General features: G+C 43.5%; 1 protein-coding gene across 1 annotated transcript in view; it reads left to right on the top strand.

Moving 5' to 3' along the window:
- The window catches only part of LOC124132960, a 129,607-nt gene that overhangs the window by 104,650 nt on the left and 4,349 nt on the right, over nt 1-20,608 (top strand). Inside the window, exons 50-61 of the mRNA XM_046497144.2 lie at nt 4,186-4,281; nt 6,279-6,482; nt 7,546-7,783; nt 7,916-8,006; nt 8,693-8,777; nt 9,473-9,652; nt 10,233-10,394; nt 10,887-10,904; nt 13,073-13,111; nt 14,380-14,511; nt 16,600-16,660; nt 18,345-18,509. Coding sequence (XP_046353100.2) covers nt 4,186-4,281; nt 6,279-6,482; nt 7,546-7,783; nt 7,916-8,006; nt 8,693-8,777; nt 9,473-9,652; nt 10,233-10,394; nt 10,887-10,904; nt 13,073-13,111; nt 14,380-14,511; nt 16,600-16,660; nt 18,345-18,509 — 1,471 coding nt within the window. The remainder of the gene's footprint in view (nt 1-4,185; nt 4,282-6,278; nt 6,483-7,545; nt 7,784-7,915; nt 8,007-8,692; nt 8,778-9,472; nt 9,653-10,232; nt 10,395-10,886; nt 10,905-13,072; nt 13,112-14,379; nt 14,512-16,599; nt 16,661-18,344; nt 18,510-20,608) is intronic.

The raw sequence follows: 20,608 nt of genomic DNA, 5'->3' as shown, positions 1-20,608 counted from the left end.
ACCACCTGTCTGACTGACCTCTGTGAACAAGCCAGCATCTGTCTGACTGACCTACCACCTGTCTGACTGACCTCTGTGAACAAGCCAGAATCTGTCTGCCTGACCTATCACCTGTCTGACTGACCTCTGTGAACAAGCCAGAATCTGTCTGCCTGACCTATCACCTGTCTGACTGACCTCTGTGAACAAGCCAGAATCTGTCTGCCTGACCTATCACCTGTCTGCCTGACCTATCATCTGTCTGCCTGACCTATCACCTGTCTGCCTGACCTATCACCTGTCTGACAGACCTCTGTGAACAAGCCAGCATCTGTCTGACTGACCTACCACCTGTCTGACTGACCTCTGTGAACAAGCCAGAATCTGTCTGCCTGACCTATCACCTGTCTGACTGACCTCTGTGAACAAGCCAGTACTGTCTGCCTGACCTATCACCTGTCTGACTGACCTCTGTGAACAAGCCAGAATCTGTCTGCCTGACCTATCACCTGTCTGCCTGACCTATCACCTGTCTGACTGACCTATCACCTGTCTGACAGACCTCTGTGAACAAGCCAGCATCTGTCTGACTGACCTATCACCTGTCTGACAGACCTCTGTGAACAAGCCAGAATCTGTCTGACTGACCTATCACCTGTCTGACAGACCTCTGTGAACAAGCCAGAATCTGTCTGACTGACCTACCAACTGTATGACTGACCTCTGTGAACAAGCCAGGATCTGTCTGACTGACCTATCACCTGTCTGACAGACCTCTGTGAACAAGCCAGAATCTGTCTGACTGACCTATCACCTGTCTGACTGACCTCTGTGAACAAGCCAGCATCTGTCTGACTGACCTATCACCTGTCTGACAGACCTCTGTGAACAAGCCAGCATCTGTCTGACTGACCTATCACCTGTCTGACAGACCTCTGTGAACAAGCCAGCATCTGTCTGACTGACCTATCACCTGTCTGACAGACCTCTGTGAACAAGCCAGCATCTGTCTGACTGACCTATCACCTGTCTGACAGACCTCTGTGAACAAGCCAGCATCTGTCCGACTGACCTACCACCTGTCTGACTGACCTCTGTGAACAAGCCAGAATCTGTCCGACTGACCTACCACCTGTCTGACTGACCTCTGTGAACAAGCCAGAATCTGTCTGACTGACCTACCACCTGTCTGACTGACCTCTGTGAACAAGCCAGCATCTGTCTGACTGACCTACCACCTGTCTGACTGACCTCTGTGAACAAGCCAGCATCTGTCTGACTGACCTACCACCTGTCTGACTGACCTCTGTGAACAAGCCAGAATCTGTCCGACTGACCTACCACCTGTCTGACTGACCTCTGTGAACAAGCCAGAATCTGTCTGACTAACCTACCACCTGTCTGACTGACCTCTGTGAACAAGCCAGCATCTGTCTGACTGACCTACCACCTGTCTGACTGACCTCTGTGAACAAGCCAGAATCTGTCTGCCTGACCTATCACCTGTCTGACTGACCTATCATCTGTCTGCCTGACCTATCACCTGTCTGCCTGACCTATCACCTGTCTGACAGACCTCTGTGAACAAGCCAGCATCTGTCTGACTGACCTACCACCTGTCTGACTGACCTCTGTGAACAAGCCAGAATCTGTCTGCCTGACCTATCACCTGTCTGACTGACCTCTGTGAACAAGCCAGTACTGTCTGCCTGACCTATCACCTGTCTGACTGACCTCTGTGAACAAGCCAGAATCTGTCTGCCTGACCTATCACCTGTCTGCCTGACCTATCACCTGTCTGACTGACCTATCACCTGTCTGACAGACCTCTGTGAACAAGCCAGCATCTGTCTGACTGACCTATCACCTGTCTGACAGACCTCTGTGAACAAGCCAGAATCTGTCTGACTGACCTATCACCTGTCTGACAGACCTCTGTGAACAAGCCAGAATCTGTCTGACTGACCTACCAACTGTATGACTGACCTCTGTGAACAAGCCAGAATCTGTCTGACTGACCTATCACCTGTCTGACAGACCTCTGTGAACAAGCCAGAATCTGTCTGACTGACCTATCACCTGTCTGACTGACCTCTGTGAACAAGCCAGCATCTGTCTGACTGACCTATCACCTGTCTGACAGACCTCTGTGAACAAGCCAGCATCTGTCTGACTGACCTATCACCTGTCTGACAGACCTCTGTGAACAAGCCAGCATCTGTCTGACTGACCTATCACCTGTCTGACAGACCTCTGTGAACAAGCCAGCATCTGTCTGACTGACCTATCACCTGTCTGACAGACCTCTGTGAACGAGCCAGCATCTGTCCGACTGACCTACCACCTGTCTGACTGACCTCTGTGAACAAGCCAGAATCTGTCCGACTGACCTACCACCTGTCTGACTGACCTCTGTGAACAAGCCAGAATCTGTCTGACTGACCTACCACCTGTCTGACTGACCTCTGTGAACAAGCCAGCATCTGTCTGACTGACCTACCACCTGTCTGACTGACCTCTGTGAACAAGCCAGCATCTGTCTGACTGACCTACCACCTGTCTGACTGACCTCTGTGAACAAGCCAGAATCTGTCCGACTGACCTACCACCTGTCTGACTGACCTCTGTGAACAAGCCAGAATCTGTCTGACTAACCTACCACCTGTCTGACTGACCTCTGTGAACAAGCCAGCATCTGTCTGACTGACCTACCACCTGTCTGACTGACCTCTGTGAACAAGCCAGAATCTGTCTGCCTGACCTATCACCTGTCTGACTGACCTCTGTGAACAAGCCAGAATCTGTCTGCCTGACCTATCACCTGTCTGACTGACCTCTGTGAACAAGCCAGAATCTGTCTGCCTGACCTATCACCTGTCTGCCTGACCTATCACCTGTCTGCCTGACCTATCACCTGTCTGCCTGACCTATCACCTGTCTGACAGACCTCTGTGAACAAGCCAGCATCTGTCTGACTGACCTACCACCTGTCTGACTGACCTCTGTGAACAAGCCAGAATCTGTCTGCCTGACCTATCACCTGTCTGACTGACCTCTGTGAACAAGCCAGAATCTGTCTGCCTGACCTATCACCTGTCTGACTGACCTCTGTGAACAAGCCAGAATCTGTCTGCCTGACCTATCACCTGTCTGCCTGACCTATCACCTGTCTGACTGACCTATCACCTGTCTGACAGACCTCTGTGAACAAGCCAGCATCTGTCTGACTGACCTATCACCTGTCTGACAGACCTCTGTGAACAAGCCAGCACCTGTCTGACTGACCTATCACCTGTCTGACAGACCTCTGTGAACAAGCCAGCATCTGTCTGACTGACCTATCACCTGTCTGACAGACCTCTGTGAACAAGCCAGCATCTGTCCGACTGACCTACCACCTGTCTGACAGACCTCTGTGAACAAGCCAGAATCTGTCTGACTGACCTACCAACTGTATGACTGACCTCTGTGAACAAGCCAGAATCTGTCTGCCTGACCTACCACCTGCCTGACTGACCTCTGTGAACAAGCCAGCATCTGTCTGACTGACCTATCACCTGTCTGACTGACCTCTGTGAACAAGCCAGCACCTGTCTGACTGACCTATCACCTGTCTGACAGACCTCTGTGAACAAGCCAGCATCTGTCTGACTGACCTACCACCTGTCTGACTGACCTCTGTGAACAAGCCAGAATCTGTCTGACTGACCTATCACCTGTCTGACAGACCTCTGTGAACAAGCCAGAATCTGTCTGACTGACCTACCACCTGTCTGACTGACCTCTGTGAACAAGCCAGCATCTGTATGACTAAGCTAGCATCGGTATGGACAGGCTGGCATCTGTGTGAACACTGACATAGTGCCTGTGACTCAACAAGCATCTGTGTGAACACTGACATAGTGCCTGTGACTCAACAAGCATCTGTGTGAACACTGACATAGTGCCTGTGACTCAACAAGCATCTGTGTGAACACTGACATAGTGCCTGTGACTCAACAAGCATCTGTGTGAACACTGACATAGTGCCTGTGACTCAACAAGCATCTGTGTGAACACTGACATAGTGCCTGTGACTCAACAAGCATCTGTGTGAACACTGACATAGTGCCTGTGACTCAACAAGCATCTGTGTGAACACTGACATAGTGCCTGTGACTCAACAAGCATCTGTGAGACCACTGACATAGTGCCTGTGTGTTTCAGAGACCAAGGTGACGTGGGGGACGTATGGCGTGGCGTATGCTGGAAGTGATGAGGATGGAGATGCAGCCATTTGTACATTCAGGCTGTTCAACAGACGTAAGTACAGCTTCTTGTGGAGATAATATACATAGCAGGAATAATGTTAATATGTGGGATATAATGAACCTGACAGAGTCGCAAACTGTATACACATGAAAGTGTATAAAAGTAGAAACATTTCCATTGAATGTATGATTTTTACTGGTATTTTACAATAGATGGACATTCTGATAGGTTTTTAAAAGTCCAGGAATATAGAGCTCCATTTGGAAAATAACACAATAGTCCAAGTTTTACACATCAATTTGCTGTACAGACCTGTTTTTTTTCTTTAAATATTCATCAGATATTTTAAAATATGGCTTAAAAACCCAGCTCAGGATTTCACACTATCTCTGTGTTGCTGGGTATTTGGAGTGAGTAGTGATGGCTAGCTGGGCTAGTGTTATACCTCACCTGCATTCACCACACACAATGCTGAATCAGACCCACATTAATTAGGCATGAAAATTAGACAGGAGTGCTTGATAACAACAACCTTGTTAGCCAGAACACGCAAAGAGATGCATATTAGGCTTAAAAAATTAAAAGAAATGGTTCTCAGGCAATGTTTTTTTAATATAAAGTGCGAGCGGACAGTGTGTTTTTTGTTGTTGTTGTTGTTGTTCAAACTAGTATGTAGCCAATAAACAGTTGTGGAATCAATAAACAATAATTGTGTACAATCAACCTGGGAAAGGGCCTCCCTACATAAATGTATTCCTTGGTGAGTTAAATACTGGAATACAATATTTGACTGCCGTTGGACTTGGAATATGTAAGGATTCTTTTGGTTTTTAAAAAAAATGGAAATAAAAACAAAATGTGTGGCGAACTTTATGATGATGCGGGCGGTGCCTGAGAAACAAGACTATTATATTTTTTTAGCCTTATGTATTGAGACTCGAGAACAGTCAAACACTATTGTGTCAAACCTTTATGTGTCTACAGTCGGCTGTCTCGAAGTAAAACCTTGGTCCCTGCATGTGCCTTCTTTATTCATCATTTTCGGTTGCGTAGAACCTCGAAAAACTCGGAAGTATTTATGTAGGTCCCTCCAACCTCGACACAACGGTGTTTGACTGTGTATGTATCGGTACAAGGTAGGTGTAACATGGTACCCCTATGTATCATCAAGGTATGAATTGAAGTTCATGAATAGAACAAAACAAGATGCTGGTACAACATAAAGTTTACCGTATAGGACCGCAGAGAAGCCGACCCCGTAGATAAGCCGAGGTATAAACTTGATCATTGAAATACGTAAGAAAATGATATGACCGGCAGATAAGCCGAACCAAGAAGTGAAAGGCAAAAAAATCGGACTGCAAGACATGTGCCGGTACTCGCAGATATTCAATAATATAAGATGAAAAACGTTGTAATTATATTGAAAAAGTCATTATTATTTCTAATAAAGATTTAACACACCAGTAATCGACTCTCATAATGTGGGAAGCTGTTTCTCTTGTCTTTTTTTAATCTCATAATGATCGTTATATGTTGCCCATCAACAACGAAGCGCCATTTTGTGAATCGGTGTATATAGAATTATGAACCCGTGAGAAAAAATATCAGCTAGAGCGAAAACTCGCAGTTTGAATGCAGCATCGTAAGCATGGTGTTTTCGTTTCAAACTCATGATGAGAATGTCAGTCAGTAACGATATACCAACTTTTATCACCCCCTTTATACCACTATTGTATGTTAATCCAATTGAATTAAATAAACTATGAACACATTGAATGAACATCACTTACTCACAGGCTTCTCAGTCAACAAATACACAGCAACCTCAGGCCCTGATGTACACTCAGGGTCAGTGAAGGTATTTGGCACGTGTATAACATGAAACACACAAAAACAATCACGATTTGACATCAACTGATGTACCGAGCATGTAAAAATGATACAGTGATACATAACATGTAAAGAATGAACTTGAATGTACCGATACACCAGTAATACCATGCACCCTGAACCAGGCCCTGAGGACAGCCCTCTGTCTATTGCAGGCACAGCGTGTGTGGTGCCCACTCAGCCTCTGTTTGGTGATGAGACATGTACCGTGATAGAAGGAGGGTTCCGGTGTACGGTGCAGTGCAACCAGAACAACTTCGCCATGGCAACACCCGGCCCCAAGTACTACAGCTGCGGCCTCCACGGCATGTACACAGAGGCTGATACTCCACTGCCCTACGAGCTGTCAGCGTGCACTAGTAAGTAGCAGAGAACACTGTGTGGAGTTTACGTCAGTCATGTTCTTCTTGGAAGAAAGAATTTGGTCATTTGGAAAACCCTCGGCTTGTAATTTCTTAAAGAATTCCTTAACAGAGTGACTGGAATATTGACACTTTTCTGGAAGTGTTTCATTAACATACAGTGGCATGAAGTGTCTGGTTATTTTTATAGAAATGTCAAATTTTAACTGCATTTAGATTCAGGAGCATGCTATTCACTATGTGGAGTTTAGTTCCTAATGTTTGCCAGAAACATGTGATCCTGGTTCCCTGATGATGTTTCTAGGTTTGTCAGGAACATATCAGTTCTTGAGGGTTTCACCAAAGTGGTAAATGTCTGAGACCTGCATCTCTTTGGGCTTTCCTCCCACATCAAGCTGACATGCTGTGATAATACTGTTGAAAATGGGGTTGAACCAAACTCACAGTTCAGTTGAAATGGTTTGAATAGCCACTCTCTTTTCATCTTCCTGAGGCAAGGGTTGGTTGGTCAGTTAGTTGTTTTTCGCCGCACCCAGCAATATTCCAGCTGTATGATGGCGGTCTGTAAATAATCTAGTCTGGACCAGACAATCCAGTGATTGATATCATGACCACCCGATCCCATTAAGCATAATCATCTTTTACGGCAAGCATGGGTTGCTAAAGCAAGGGAGTTAACTGGAAAATATGTGTTTGCGCTGAGTTTGTAGTACACATGCTTTACAAATCCTGCAAACAAATTAAATCTGCGCAGCAGTTGATGAACCAGATGTCTAGTTCATGACATGATCTTGATTTCACTATGCACAGACTTGTTAGTCCATCCATGCTATAACTCTTTTAAAGTCACCTAACTCCCTTGCCTTGGGAAGTTACTCTTTTTTGCATCCTATGACGTTCGTAGTGCATGTAATTTCTCAATCTTTAGGCATATAGGATGCAATATTTTGCAGTCAGTGAAACCAACAATCACATAACACAAGGTGAGCTTCTGTATCTGTGATATGTGGCTGGAATATGTGTTACTGGTAAAGTAACTCTCTCTCTCTCTCTGTGACAGGCTGCACCACCCCCAAGCATGACATCGTCGTGACCATGGACTTCCTCATGACAACCCTCTGCTCCCCATCCCTCGAGGCAACACTGCAGACCCAGATCCAGGGGGCGCTGTCAGAGATCAACAACCAATGGAGACAGGAGCTGTGTAACGCTGTGACATGTTCCAGTGTGGATGTGCGTGCTGTGTGTATACCGGACACACGCATGATGACTGTCACTGTCCGCCTCCTTACAGTCAAGTGAGTTGTACAGGCCTAAGGCAACTGTTCACGTTTACATTTAATTTACTCGCTGTGATATAACTGAAATATTGCACACTCATCCACTGTTATTTAATGGTTGTTATTATTATTATTAAACTGTTCTTTCAGGGCTGCTCTTACCAATGCCAATTCTTTGAAAATGTCGGCACCAGAGATTTTGGCAGTAGCCATCATTGATGAAGAGAAATTCCACTTCCAGGTAGGCATTATGAGCATTCTGGGTATAGTAGGGCTGGGACGGGTAACTCGGGTACTGAGTAGGACCTGGGTACCCACAGGACTCCCCGGACCCGTGGCTAGTCACGTGATATATTGTTTAATGACAAAAATTATCTAGAACTCTATGGTTGCACTACAAGTCACTAATGTTTGCATTTCTTTCTGACTATGCACCCATTCCTTCTGATTTTTCATATGATTGAATAAAGATATAACCAGATTGACCAGATTGTTTAATACGTGTATCTAAATACATTTTGCCAGGGCTATGCTAAAAATGTTCCCAATCGGACATTATGAGACATCTCCTGAGACCTACAGTGGGTACCCGGGTAGTGAATTTGGACTTGTCCCAGCCCTATAGTCTGGTGATCACTGTTTAACACAGCCCTGCTCGTGTTGAAGGCTATTATAAGGGTAACGCTATTTTTCAGGGCATTATCATTTGCAGAAGCCTGAGGTCTTCCATTAACTGCCCGATGAAGGAGGGCAGTTGAAAAGGCCGAATGTTTGGTTTATTTCATGGGCCAGCTGCTTTTCAGTTGGGGTGGCAGGACCATGAAGCGAAAAAATAAACAATGTGTGGCCTTTTTTAAAATAATGACACCCTGTCTGTTCACCTGTTATGATGCGAATGATGATGAATGTTTTCGCGTGTTTTGGCAGATCGGTACTCCGATAGTTTCATCGTTCCTGACAGCTGATGTTCCGACATGTGACGGAGGGAGACAGCTGACTGGAGACTGTTGTGGTGAGTCACTCATCTGTCCCGGGACCCTGGATCAGGATCCCCATGTACCACGTGATGTACACCATTGGTCCATGGTACAGGGCTGAAGGGTAGCCTGGCGGATAAAGCGTTGCTTATCACGCCGATGAGACGGGTTTGATTCCTCCTGTGGGTACAATGTGTGAAGCCCATTTCCGGTGTCCCCTTCTATGATATTGCTGAAATATTGCTGAAATATTGCTAAAATCGGTGTAAACCTTACTCACTCACTCACTATATGCGTACATATCTCAAGCAGGGATACAGCTCTTTGGTGAAGGGTGTATTTTCTTGTTTGCAATTCATTATCAGGAATTATGTAATGGTGCTCACAATATGTATTACAAAATGATTTAATTATGTTTTTTATACAATGTCTAATCACCCACAAAATCAGAATTTTGTCTGCTGGGGTGATTCTGCGTTGGAATTGCTGGTTGTAAAAGGCGACTTGGTGGAACAGGTTGTCCAGCTTGCTGACTTGTTTAATGGCTGGTCAGTGTACCCCGATGGTGTGGAACATTCCTCAAAACATTAATCACTGAATTGTCTGGTCCAGACTCGATTATTTACAGACCGTCGTCATATGGCTGGAATATTGCTGGGTGCGGCGTTAAACAACAAACACATACATGGCAGACCAGTCACAGTCATCAGGTCATGTGTTGTATTTGTAGCTGAATGTGGGCAAGGGACCTATTTCAACACGGATTTGGGCAGGTGTGTGGTGTGTCAGCGTGGGTCATACTTGGCGGACGTTGGTCAGGTGGGGACAGCACTGTCCAGTCCGTGTCAGCTGTGCACTGGAGGCAAGACCACTCCCAACACCGGCGCACAGACGGAGGACGAGTGTAGAGGTGAGGATTCAACCTTGACATGTATTATGTACCAAGCCCTTTGACCAGTGGTTTCTATCGGAGGGGGTAACTGTGATTTGAAACCTCTGACCATTCAGAACTGGGAATTTTCCAAAAGCATTGTAACATATTCATAGTCCACCCCGAAACTTTTCGCAAATGAACCAGAAGAAGAAAATTCTCTGATGACAAAAGCCCTAACTATTTCTGAGTTATAACAGTTTACCGTTTAAAACATGTCAGCTCTCATGACGACTCCTTAGATGGCTTTATTAACCTCAATATTCACTATATCCAGGTTAGAATAGGTCTCCAGCAGCCAATGCTTGTCATTATAAAGAGGATACTGTGCTTGTTGTAAGAGACGATTGCGATCCGGTGGTGAGGCTCGCCTTGGTTGATGCATGTCATCATATCCCAGTTAGATGGATCGATGCTGGTACAATCATGATCGTCATTGGATTGTCTGGTCCAGATTTGATTATTTACAGACCTCCGTCATATAGAAGGAATATTGCTGAGTACCACATCAACAAACAAACAAACAAAACAAACAAACCTATGTTCACTCTGCTTCCAGTGACGTGTTCGACCGGCAACTTCTACAACCTGACTGTGGGGCAGTGTCAGCAGTGTGGACTGGGGTTCTACCAGCCCGGCCCGGGGACCTTCTACTGTGAGCCGTGTGGGCTGGGGCTCACCACGGAGGCTGTGGGGTCAGACTCAGTCACACAGTGCGGAAGTGAGTACACTGCTTATACCATAGTCACTGTAACAAGAACTCTGGATGCTTAGGAAAATGATTAAAGGGGTTGCTTATTAAAGTCATACACAAGTTAAATATATTTTCATAGATCGAAAATCGAACAAATTTAGTTGAAACACAAAGAAACTTAAAGAATTTTGATAATAGTTCCTGGGCAATTATTTTCCTCTTCTACTCTGTATGTTTTCTGCAAGAGCATCTTTAAAATGTTCAGCGCTTACAAGAACTATATTTACAAATTGGTCCTGAAGTTGGTCAGGGGTGGTTATTGGACCAGGGTGCTAGATGTGGTACTTAATATTGTTCAACTAAGTTCAGTTCAAGGATTAAAGCATTGCAGCCAAAGTCACAATTGACAAAAAAAAGGATGTCTACTATTGCTTTTTATAAAGAGGATGAGACCAATTTCGTGATGCAATTACAAAATGTGACAAAACGATTTGTTAAAGATATTAAATATATTTTCAGTTTATCAGACCACTTCAGGTTTGTATGGTATTCTTTGTTGTGGAGCATGATTTTATCAATGTAGGGACTGGCTGTACAAAATGGCTGAGTGTTGATACACCATCTTCCTGAGGCTATAAAAGTCCAGTTTCCACCCTTGCTGAACTATGTTGGAATTATATTTTGGCTGGACTAACAAGTCTATGCATGGTCCAATCAAAATTAGACATCCGGTTCGTAAGCAACATGCTTTCAACGTGCAGATTTCATTTGACTGCAGGATTTGCAAAGCATGTTTACCATCAACTGGGTGTCGATTGATATTTCTTCCTTATCTTTTCATGTTTTTAATCAAGGTGCTCAAGTAATTTGATGCACTTCGCAGGGAAAGACCCGTTTTATTACAATATAGATCTTGATTATCAATCAAGGCATCTCGAAAGAGCACTGCCATTTTGTTTGAAGCAATTGCAAGTGATGTGAGAGATAGAATCTGAATGGTCATTAGGAGGGACATAAAAAGGACATAACTCGTAATAACCATGAAATTCCAGCCTAGTTCTGCAAGGGTGGAAATTGGTCTTTAATATTCGGTTAACTCCCTTGCCTCAGGAAGATGTGATACACAAAGTGGGGTGACGTCTCTCAGCATGGCTGCATGTTCAAGTCTCACAAACTGGGGTGATTGTTCCAGGTTGAATGATCCTGTGATGTTCCGCATGTGACTTGTTTGTCCCGGTTTGTCCCGGTTATGTTTCTAGGTTTGTGAGAACCATACCGGTGCTTGTGGGTTTCACCAAAGTGGTAAACATCCGATGCATCTCGTTAGGCTTTCCTTCCACATTAAGCTGACATGCCGTGATATAGCTGTTCAAAGTGGTGTTAAACCCAACCCAGAAGAAGACAAGTGTCTTAACTTTGTTGTTTTGTTGATTCAAGTCAAAGGGTGTAGCACAAGCTTAGAAGCTTACTTGGGCTGAGAGACCACCTCTGTGGTCTAGTGGATTATTAATGAGCATCTACCCAGATAGCGGAACTTTGATGGTATCTGGCCACATCGTTAAAAGATGGTACTTATTACTTCCCTGCCTAGGCATTTAGAGGATAACACAAGGACTAGTCACTTGGGAATCAATATACTCTAACCTGGATACCCAACTCAGACAAACTGGGGCATGGTATGCTGTATAGATACAAAGCTGGGGGTGTTGTTTGGGTGCTATAAAGACATACATATAAAACTGGTTCTACACTCAAGTGACTTTGGACACATAATCTTTTATAATATATAATATTTCTTATAGTTATACCAAGGTTCTGTCCGTCTGTCCGAAAACTTTGTCCGCGTGATTTCTCTTAAACGATTCAGTGGATTCATCTCAAACTTAGTTCATATAATCTGTGTCATATGGAGGGGTGCAGTCAAAAGAAAACATATTTTTTTTATGAATTTTCCATTTTTTTATGAATTTTTCAAACCCTAACCCTATCCATTATTTAATTTGAAACTACTGACACACTATGCGGGTCGGGGGTATTGGTGAGCCACGCTCACTTTTGCCCTTGTTATTAATAATTTGACTTTATATGAATTTAGGTAATGTTACTGTTTTCAACACTTTAAAGTTGAAGCATATTGCAAAACTCTCGTTCAGACTGCATGTTATGCCCATCATAGTGCACATATGTTCGGTCTGTGGCATGCAAGCACCTGCATGTATTGTGTGTTGTTGGGTGCATGCACACAAGAAGAGGTAGGGTACGGGCCCTTTCGAGCCCTCTGGAAAAATCAAATTTGACAGTTGCTGAAACCTATGAAATATTCGTATGGAAGTTAGCAGACATGTTCAAATGGCTGATGACTAACTTTTGTTGTTCTTACACTTGCAAGTTTTGGTCATGATACGTAAAGGACTGCCTACATGGTCTTCTGGTAGAGCGTCCTACCAGAGAGCGGAAGGTCTGGGGTTTGATCCCTGGCTGCGTCAGTCTTATGGCCTTCTTGTGATTGCAGTGTAAGACACAGACAGTGACAGTGTTCTATTTGATGTTATTGTTACTAGGTATACTGACAAGTAGCATCAGTATACATATTACAGTTATCATGAACACTTGAGCCTGTATTGAAGGTAACATCTGTGCTGTTCAATCAGTATGCTTTTGTTGCTGTGTTCTGTCAGTAAAGATGCTATATGTTGTATTTTCAGATGACTTTGTTGGGGTAACGACCACATCATCACCACCAAGTAAGTACATCAAACATGGCCTGTTCCCAGCTTTATTGTGACTCGGGGTACACCCTCCGGCTCGTGGTATTAAACCTAACGAGGGACGCTTAAAACCACATAAAACCAAGATTGATCCTGCTACAACAAATTTTTCTTACCGACATGTTTGAATATGACGTTGTAAAAGAATTAAAACAGATTAACTTGTTAACTTGTCCTATGGCATGTGACTTTCATTGACTCGGAAATAGTGTGCGGCTTATGCTTCAAAGCAGGGTATAAGGGATTTATTCTGCCTCTCAGAAGTCCATGTGCAGCCTGACTTGTTTGTGGCGGTGTATAAGGGATTTATTCTGCCTCTCAGAAGTCCATGTGCAGCCTGTCTTGTTTGTGGCGGGGTATAAGGGATTTATTCTGCCTCTCAGAAGTCCATGTGCAGCCTGACTTGTTTGTGGCGGGGTATAAGGAATTTATTCTCCCGCTGTTAAATTTATTTCCCTCCCAGGCGGGATACATAGTATAATATCAAGATCATGTGAACCAATCAGACCTCTGGTACAAATATATAGTGGGCATGGGTGGTCTACTCATCTAGTGAGCCACAATTTGCTGTGCATAGTGATGTACCCTGGACATGCTAGAAACCATTATGACTGGGTTCAAATCCCAGATTTGCCCTCATCATGTTTGGAGGTGAGTCAGCATGACATGTAGCACGGGTGACTTTGATGTGCAGACATCGTTTTATTTCCATGTCAGAAAATGTTATCTGCTCTTACAACATGCATGGGATACAAACAAATAAGGCTGTGTAGTCACTAGGTGTTACTAAACGAGACTGCCTCCGCGGTCTTGTTGATAGAGCGTCTGCCCAAAGAACAGAAGGTGGATGGCTGGACTCCCAGCCACGTTAAAACAATAAACTTTTATAAAAAAATGGTACATCCTTGTTGTTACCCTGCCTGGTGCTAGCCATGAAGGGGATAAAACTTTGACTGGTCAGCTCAGAGTCGGTATGTCTGAGTGGGATATCCATGTGAAACTGTGGCATGGTATCTCAGTGGGCTAGCAATATATAACTGACATTAGTATGGACTAGTACAAGAGCACATGCACACATGGGCATGCACATGTTGCAATAAATGCGATGTTAAACCCCATTTGTCCTCACGTGAGACTATATATGTTGATAGTTGCTGCTTTTGGCATGGTCCATATTGGATCCTTTATAATTCTATGTGATGTGGTTAAACAACACTCACTCACTCACTCACTCTGCTTCACAGACACGGGGGCAAGTACAGGTGGGGACATGGACTGGACGCTGATTGTCATCATCATCGTCATCATCCTGCTCCTCATCCTCCTCGTCATCCTCATCGTCTGCTGCTGCTGCAGGGGGGTCATCGAAAGATGCTGTAAGTAAACGACAACACTATAGGCTCTTTAAAGTCTTCACAATTCAGGGGCTCTTGTCATAATGCCAAGGTTCCAAGCCTGAAGAGGTCCCAGATTCAAATACTGGATAAATACTCAAAGACCGCAGGACCTCCCTTAATTTAGAACACACAGTTAGCACCATAACCATGCTAGAGTTTCACCAACTTGTAAAGGACCGACCATTTGATATTCCCTGGGATGTGGGCCTGGGAGTTTGTATGTTGTATGTCAAAAGTATATCATACAACAATGTATTATTTTTTTCAAAAGTCTGAAGAATAATTATTTTTCTCATGCAGTTTGGGGGACAATTTGTCTATTGTTAATTTATCCTGCATTAAATATTGCACATTTTTCTTATACCAAGAGCAATGTGCAATATGTAATGAAGGGTAAGCATGTAAAATAAACATAAAACTCTGAGTATGGAATGTTTTAATAAACTTGCAGTGCCCAGCTCCAGAATATAAAAATATTAAAATAGTTAAAGTGATGTTAAACTGCTCCGTCTCAGAGAGGTGGAAAATTACTAATTTTAGATGCCAATTAACCTAGAAATATCCAGTTGCCTCAATGTGTGGTCGCCTTCCTCTCATGCAGTGTAGAATACCGGTACCAGTGTAGAATACCGGTACCAGTGTGGAATACCGGTACCAGTGTGGAATACCGGTACCAGTGTGGAATACCGGTACCAGTGTAGAATACCGGTACCAGTGTGGAATACGGGTACCAGTGTAGAATACCGGTACCAGTGTAGAATACCCATTGTCAGAGGCTCTCAGTTGCCATTGTGTAAAACTGATGAGATATGTGATGTGTAACATAGGGCTCACTTACACAGCGAGCCATGAAGATCTGGGTTAGAATTGTTCTTCGGTAACCCAACAAACACAACTTACATAGAATTTTTCCAGAAAATGCACTTTGATATTACTCTTAAATATTCTTGGAAGTTAGCTCATTCTGAAATGTCATCAAACTTAGGCTAACTAATCCCCATTCCATGTCTGTACTTGATCTTTGACCACACAACCGTAATGAATTGTCACATATCTTCCCTGCGTTGTTGTTTCTCACTTATAACTATTTATAAGTAGGACTATGGAATTATGTCACATTTAGTAATGACACATCTTCCTGAGGCAAGGGTATTAACTGACTATAAAAGTCCAGTTACCACCCTTGCCGCACTAGGCTGGACTTCCGGAGTTAGATTTTGGCTGGATCAACAAGTCTATACACAGAAATCCAGTTCATAAACAACATGGATTTCAACGTGTACATTTACGTCGACTGCAGGATTGCAGAGCATGTGCACCACCAGCTGAGCGTCAACAAATATTTTGCATATCTTTTCATGTTTTTAATCAAGGTGCTCAAGTGATTTGAAGCACTTCGCTAGGTACAATTGAGCCATATATTCCAGCCTAGTTCTGCAACTCCCGTTAACTCCCTTGCCTCCCTTGCGTCATAGCTCAAACCAGGATCTCAAATGACACACGAAACCTACAGAATGTGCCTGAAGGAGGCCAAAAGCTTGACTGTGCATATCTATGTATCTATTTGAATTCTCCTATGGGAATGAACCCCAAAGAAGATTTACTAATTTTTTATTTTAATAATGACTTTAGCGATGACATGTGTTGCCCATGAGAACTGTGTAGTGGGTCCTTGCCATCAGTATATACATAGTGTCTCTATGAAGAGATAGAAAGAAGTCAAGTGACCTCGAGTGAGTGAGTAGTTTTACGCCGCTTTTAGCAATATTCCAGCAATATCACGGTGGGGGACACCAGAAATGGGTTTACACATTGTACCCATGTTGGGAATTGAACCCGGGTCTTCGGCGTGACGAGTGAACGCTTTAACCACTAGGCTACCTGACGGCCCCTCAAGTGACCTCGGACACTGAGCTGTCCGGACTCCTGGCTCTTGTGCTGCTCCAGTGCAAGGTTTGATCAAACCTCTGCTGTTATGTATCTTGAACTGTATGTAGATATGATTGACTTGTCATTATGTTTGACACCAACCAGTCAGTGATCAGCTCTCGTTACCATGTGTTGCAGGCCCATGTCTGGTGACCAAGGTCGTGCCGGAGGGAGCCTCACAGTGGCACTACGTGGACAGGTAGGATATTGTGACCAATAGAGCCATATATTAGACAGTACTTGTTGTACAGAATTTAGAGTAGAAATTTGGGGTGTGAGCCTGAATGGAGCCGCCTCGGGTGCAGATTTTGGTGGTAGTAGCAAATATTCAAACATGATTCTGTAGCTGAAAGCCTTCACACTGTAAATATCCCAGGTTTTGTGAGACCAACGTGAATGTCTTCTCGACTATTCTCTGTAAATATCCCAGGTTTGGTGAGACCGACATGAATGTCTTACAGCTATTCTCTGTCAATATCCCAGTTTTGGGAGACCAACATGAATGTCTTCACAGCTATTCTCTGTAAATATCCCAGTTTTGGTGAGACCGACATGAATGTCTTCACAGCTATTCACTGTAAATATCCCTGGTTTGGTGAGACAAACGTGAATGTCTTCTCGACTATTCTCTGTAAATATCCCAGGTTTGGTGAGACCGACATGATTGTCTTCACAGCTATTCTCTGTCAATATCCCAGTTTTGGGAGACCAACATGAATGTCTTCACAGCTATTCTCTGTAAATATCCCAGTTTTGGTGAGACCGACATGAATGTCTTCACAGCTATTCTCTGTAAATATCCCAGTTTTGGTGAGACCGACATGAATGTCTTCACAGCTATTCTCTGTAAATATCCCAGGTTTGGTGAGACCGACATGAATGTCTTCACAGCTATTCTCTGTAAATATCCCAGGTTTGGTGAGACCAACGTGAATGTCTTCACAGCTATTCACTGTAAATATCTCAGGTTTGGTGAGACAAAAGTGAATGTCTTCACAGCTATTCTCTATAAATATCCCAGGTTTGGTGAGACCAACATAAATGTCTTCACAGCTATTCTCTGTAAATATCCCAGGTTTGGTGAGACCAACATAAATGTCTTCACAGCTATTCTCTGTAAATATCCCAGTTTTGGTGAGACCAGCATGAATGTCTTCACAGCTATTCTCTGTATATATCCCAGGTTTTTGGAGACCAACATGAATGTCTTCACAGCTATTCACTGTAACTATCCCAGGTTTGGTGAGACCAACGTGAATGTCTTCACAGCTATTCACTGTAAATATCCCAGGTTTGGTGAGACAAAAGTGAATGTCTTCACAGCTATTCTCTATAAATATCCCAGTTTTGGTGAGACCGACATGAATGTCTTCACAGCTATTCTCTGTAAATATCCCAGGTTTGGTGAGACAAAAGTGAATGTCTTCACAGCTATTCTCTATAAATATCCCAGTTTTGGTGAGACCGACATGAATGTCTTCACAGCTATTCTCTGTAAATATCCCAGTTTTGGGAGACCAACATGAATGTCTTCACAGCTATTCTCTGTAAATATCTCAGGTTTTGGTGAGACCAACATGAATGTCTTCACAGCTATTCTCTGTAAATATCCCACTTTTGGGGAGACCAACATGAATGTCTTCACAGCTATTCTCTGTAAATATGCCACTTTTGGTGAGACCGACATGAATGTCTTCACAGCTATTCTCTGTAAATATGCCACTTTTGGGGAGACCAACATGAATGTCTTCACAGCTATTCTCTGTAAATATCCCAGTTTTGGGAGACCAACATGAATGTCTTCACAGCTATTCTCTGTAAATATCCCAGTTTTGGGAGACCAACATGAATGTCTTCACAGCTATTCTCTGTAAATATCCCAGGTTTGGTGAGACCAACATGAAGTTTGTCAGCTACAAGATGGGTGACTACCGAGCAGAGAAGACAGACAAGCAGGCTCTAGTCAGTGAGACAGGGTCGGAGGATGGAAGCGTTCAGACCAACATCTCCGTGCAGGTGCCGATCTTTGAAGAGAAGCTGAATGGAACGTAAGTATTATGTACATTTGGCACTTAGCATGACATGACCCAGTGGGGATTCTTGGTTAGAGCCGGCCCCAGGCAACTTTTTTACAGATGTAGATGATTTAGTGTACCATGATATCATCATCATCATCATCATCATCATCATCATCATCATCATCATCATCATCAAATTTGTTGTCCATACAGCTGAAATATTGCTAAGTGTAGGGTTAAACAACAATCAAACAATCGAACATAGTAGGAAGATGCAACATAACAACTTTTTTTAAAGGCTGGTTCAGACCTCGTTTGACATCCGTGAGTTCTACAAGGCCTTATTTTATTATTTGATTGAAGGGGCCTTGCGGTCAAAGCATTTGCTCGCCGATCCGAAGGCCTAGGTTTGATCCCCAACATGGATGCAATATGTGAAGCAAATTTATCATGACCTTATATTGACCTTATATTGCTGGAATATTCCTATAGGAGGTGTAAAACCATACACACTCACTCGAGAACAATTATACATGCATCACTAATACTCATATTGGCCTAACAGGTGCTCAAGGAACCTGTGCATTTTTTATGGTTAGAAAGCTGAAAGATAACAATTTGATAAGATCGTTAATCATTTCTGCTCTTTTCCTTTTCTTCTCTGCTGTCATCTATCTGGCGGATAGGTCTCCAACGTCTAAACAAAAAAATGTCCAGAATGCTCATACGTCCAATGATTCCAAAATATCAACCAAAGACCTGACAAGTGGGGAATATCGGGCCGTAACGCCTATGCCTCCTATTGACGAAGTGAAGGAGTTATCTCCTCATGGCAGTGATAGCCTCATTAACAAGGCATTAGAATATAACGGGCTATCGCCAAACTATGAACAAAACGGTGTTGCTCCAAGTTCGACCCAGTTTGGTCGAGCTTCTCCGTCAAATCTCAGTCGCATGTCGACTCGCTCACAGAATGATGAGATTTCTTATACCGATCAAAATTTGATTAACTCTCAAACGGAATTGTTACAAAATGAGGAGGGCGCACTGTCTGATTCAGACAATATGACGTATCAAACCCATCAGACGACCGATTCCGCGGAAGAGAGTACTGAGCCCGTCCCTTCTCCCAACACAGTGGCCATGTTGGAGGAGGAGACGTGGGCCACGGTTGTGGAGACTGACGGCGGTGGTAGGTCTCCTGCACAATGTCTCTTTGGAATGAGTCAGTGTCACGTGGATTGTTTGAAGGGGCATTATTTCACTTAAAGTCATGTCTTGATCACAGCACTACAGAGATGCTTTACTTTCTTTATGAGATCACGGTGCAACAAACCAGACACAGTATGATTCAAAGCATGATTATATGGGCACAAGGTGTCTGTGAAACACAGATTGATTCAGTAGCATGATTTGGGGGCACAATTTGTCTGTGAAACACAGATTGATTCAGTAGCATGATTTGGGGGCACTAGGTGTCTGTGAAACACAGATTGATTCAGTAGCATGATTTGGGGGCACAATTTGGGGCACAATTTGTCTGTGAAACACAGATTGATTCAGTAGCATGATTTGGAGGCACTATGTGTCTGTGAACATGAATTGATTCAGTAGCATGATTTCGAGGCACTAGGTGTCTGTGAACATGAATTGATTCAGTAGCATGATTTGGGGGCACTAGGTGTCTGTGAACATGAATTGATTCAGTAGCATGATTTGGGGGCACTAGGTGTCTGTGAACATGAATTGATTCAGTAGCATGATTTCGGGGCACATCATGGCTGCTTGAGAGGCACAATTCTGCGTCATTGTTAAACAGGACACTGAGATCGATGTCTTCACAGAGCATGAAGTTACCTGGTGTTTGTCGTTTCACAGCCTGATACAAGAAAACTCCACACAATATACTGATGGAATAAATTAACAGAACACAGAAATGAAAGTTCACGGCAGTGTTAATGCTAAAATGTTTCACATCAACAAAACTAGTCACACCTTTGTTTATACGTATATAGATGATGTTTTATGTTAAATTGTTGTTATCTTTGAGATGAATACATGTCATATCAAGCATTCTGGCCTTTCTAGCCATTCCCTTATTTCAATCCATCAGTATATCTGAGATATTT

This window comes from Haliotis rufescens, unplaced genomic scaffold, assembly GCF_023055435.1.
Source record: "Haliotis rufescens isolate VD_foot unplaced genomic scaffold, xgHalRufe1.0.p SCAF_18, whole genome shotgun sequence".
Classification (NCBI taxonomy): Eukaryota; Metazoa; Mollusca; class Gastropoda; order Lepetellida; family Haliotidae; genus Haliotis; species Haliotis rufescens.
Note: the sequence above shows the minus strand (reverse complement) of the source record. Positions and strands in the feature narration are given on the sequence as shown.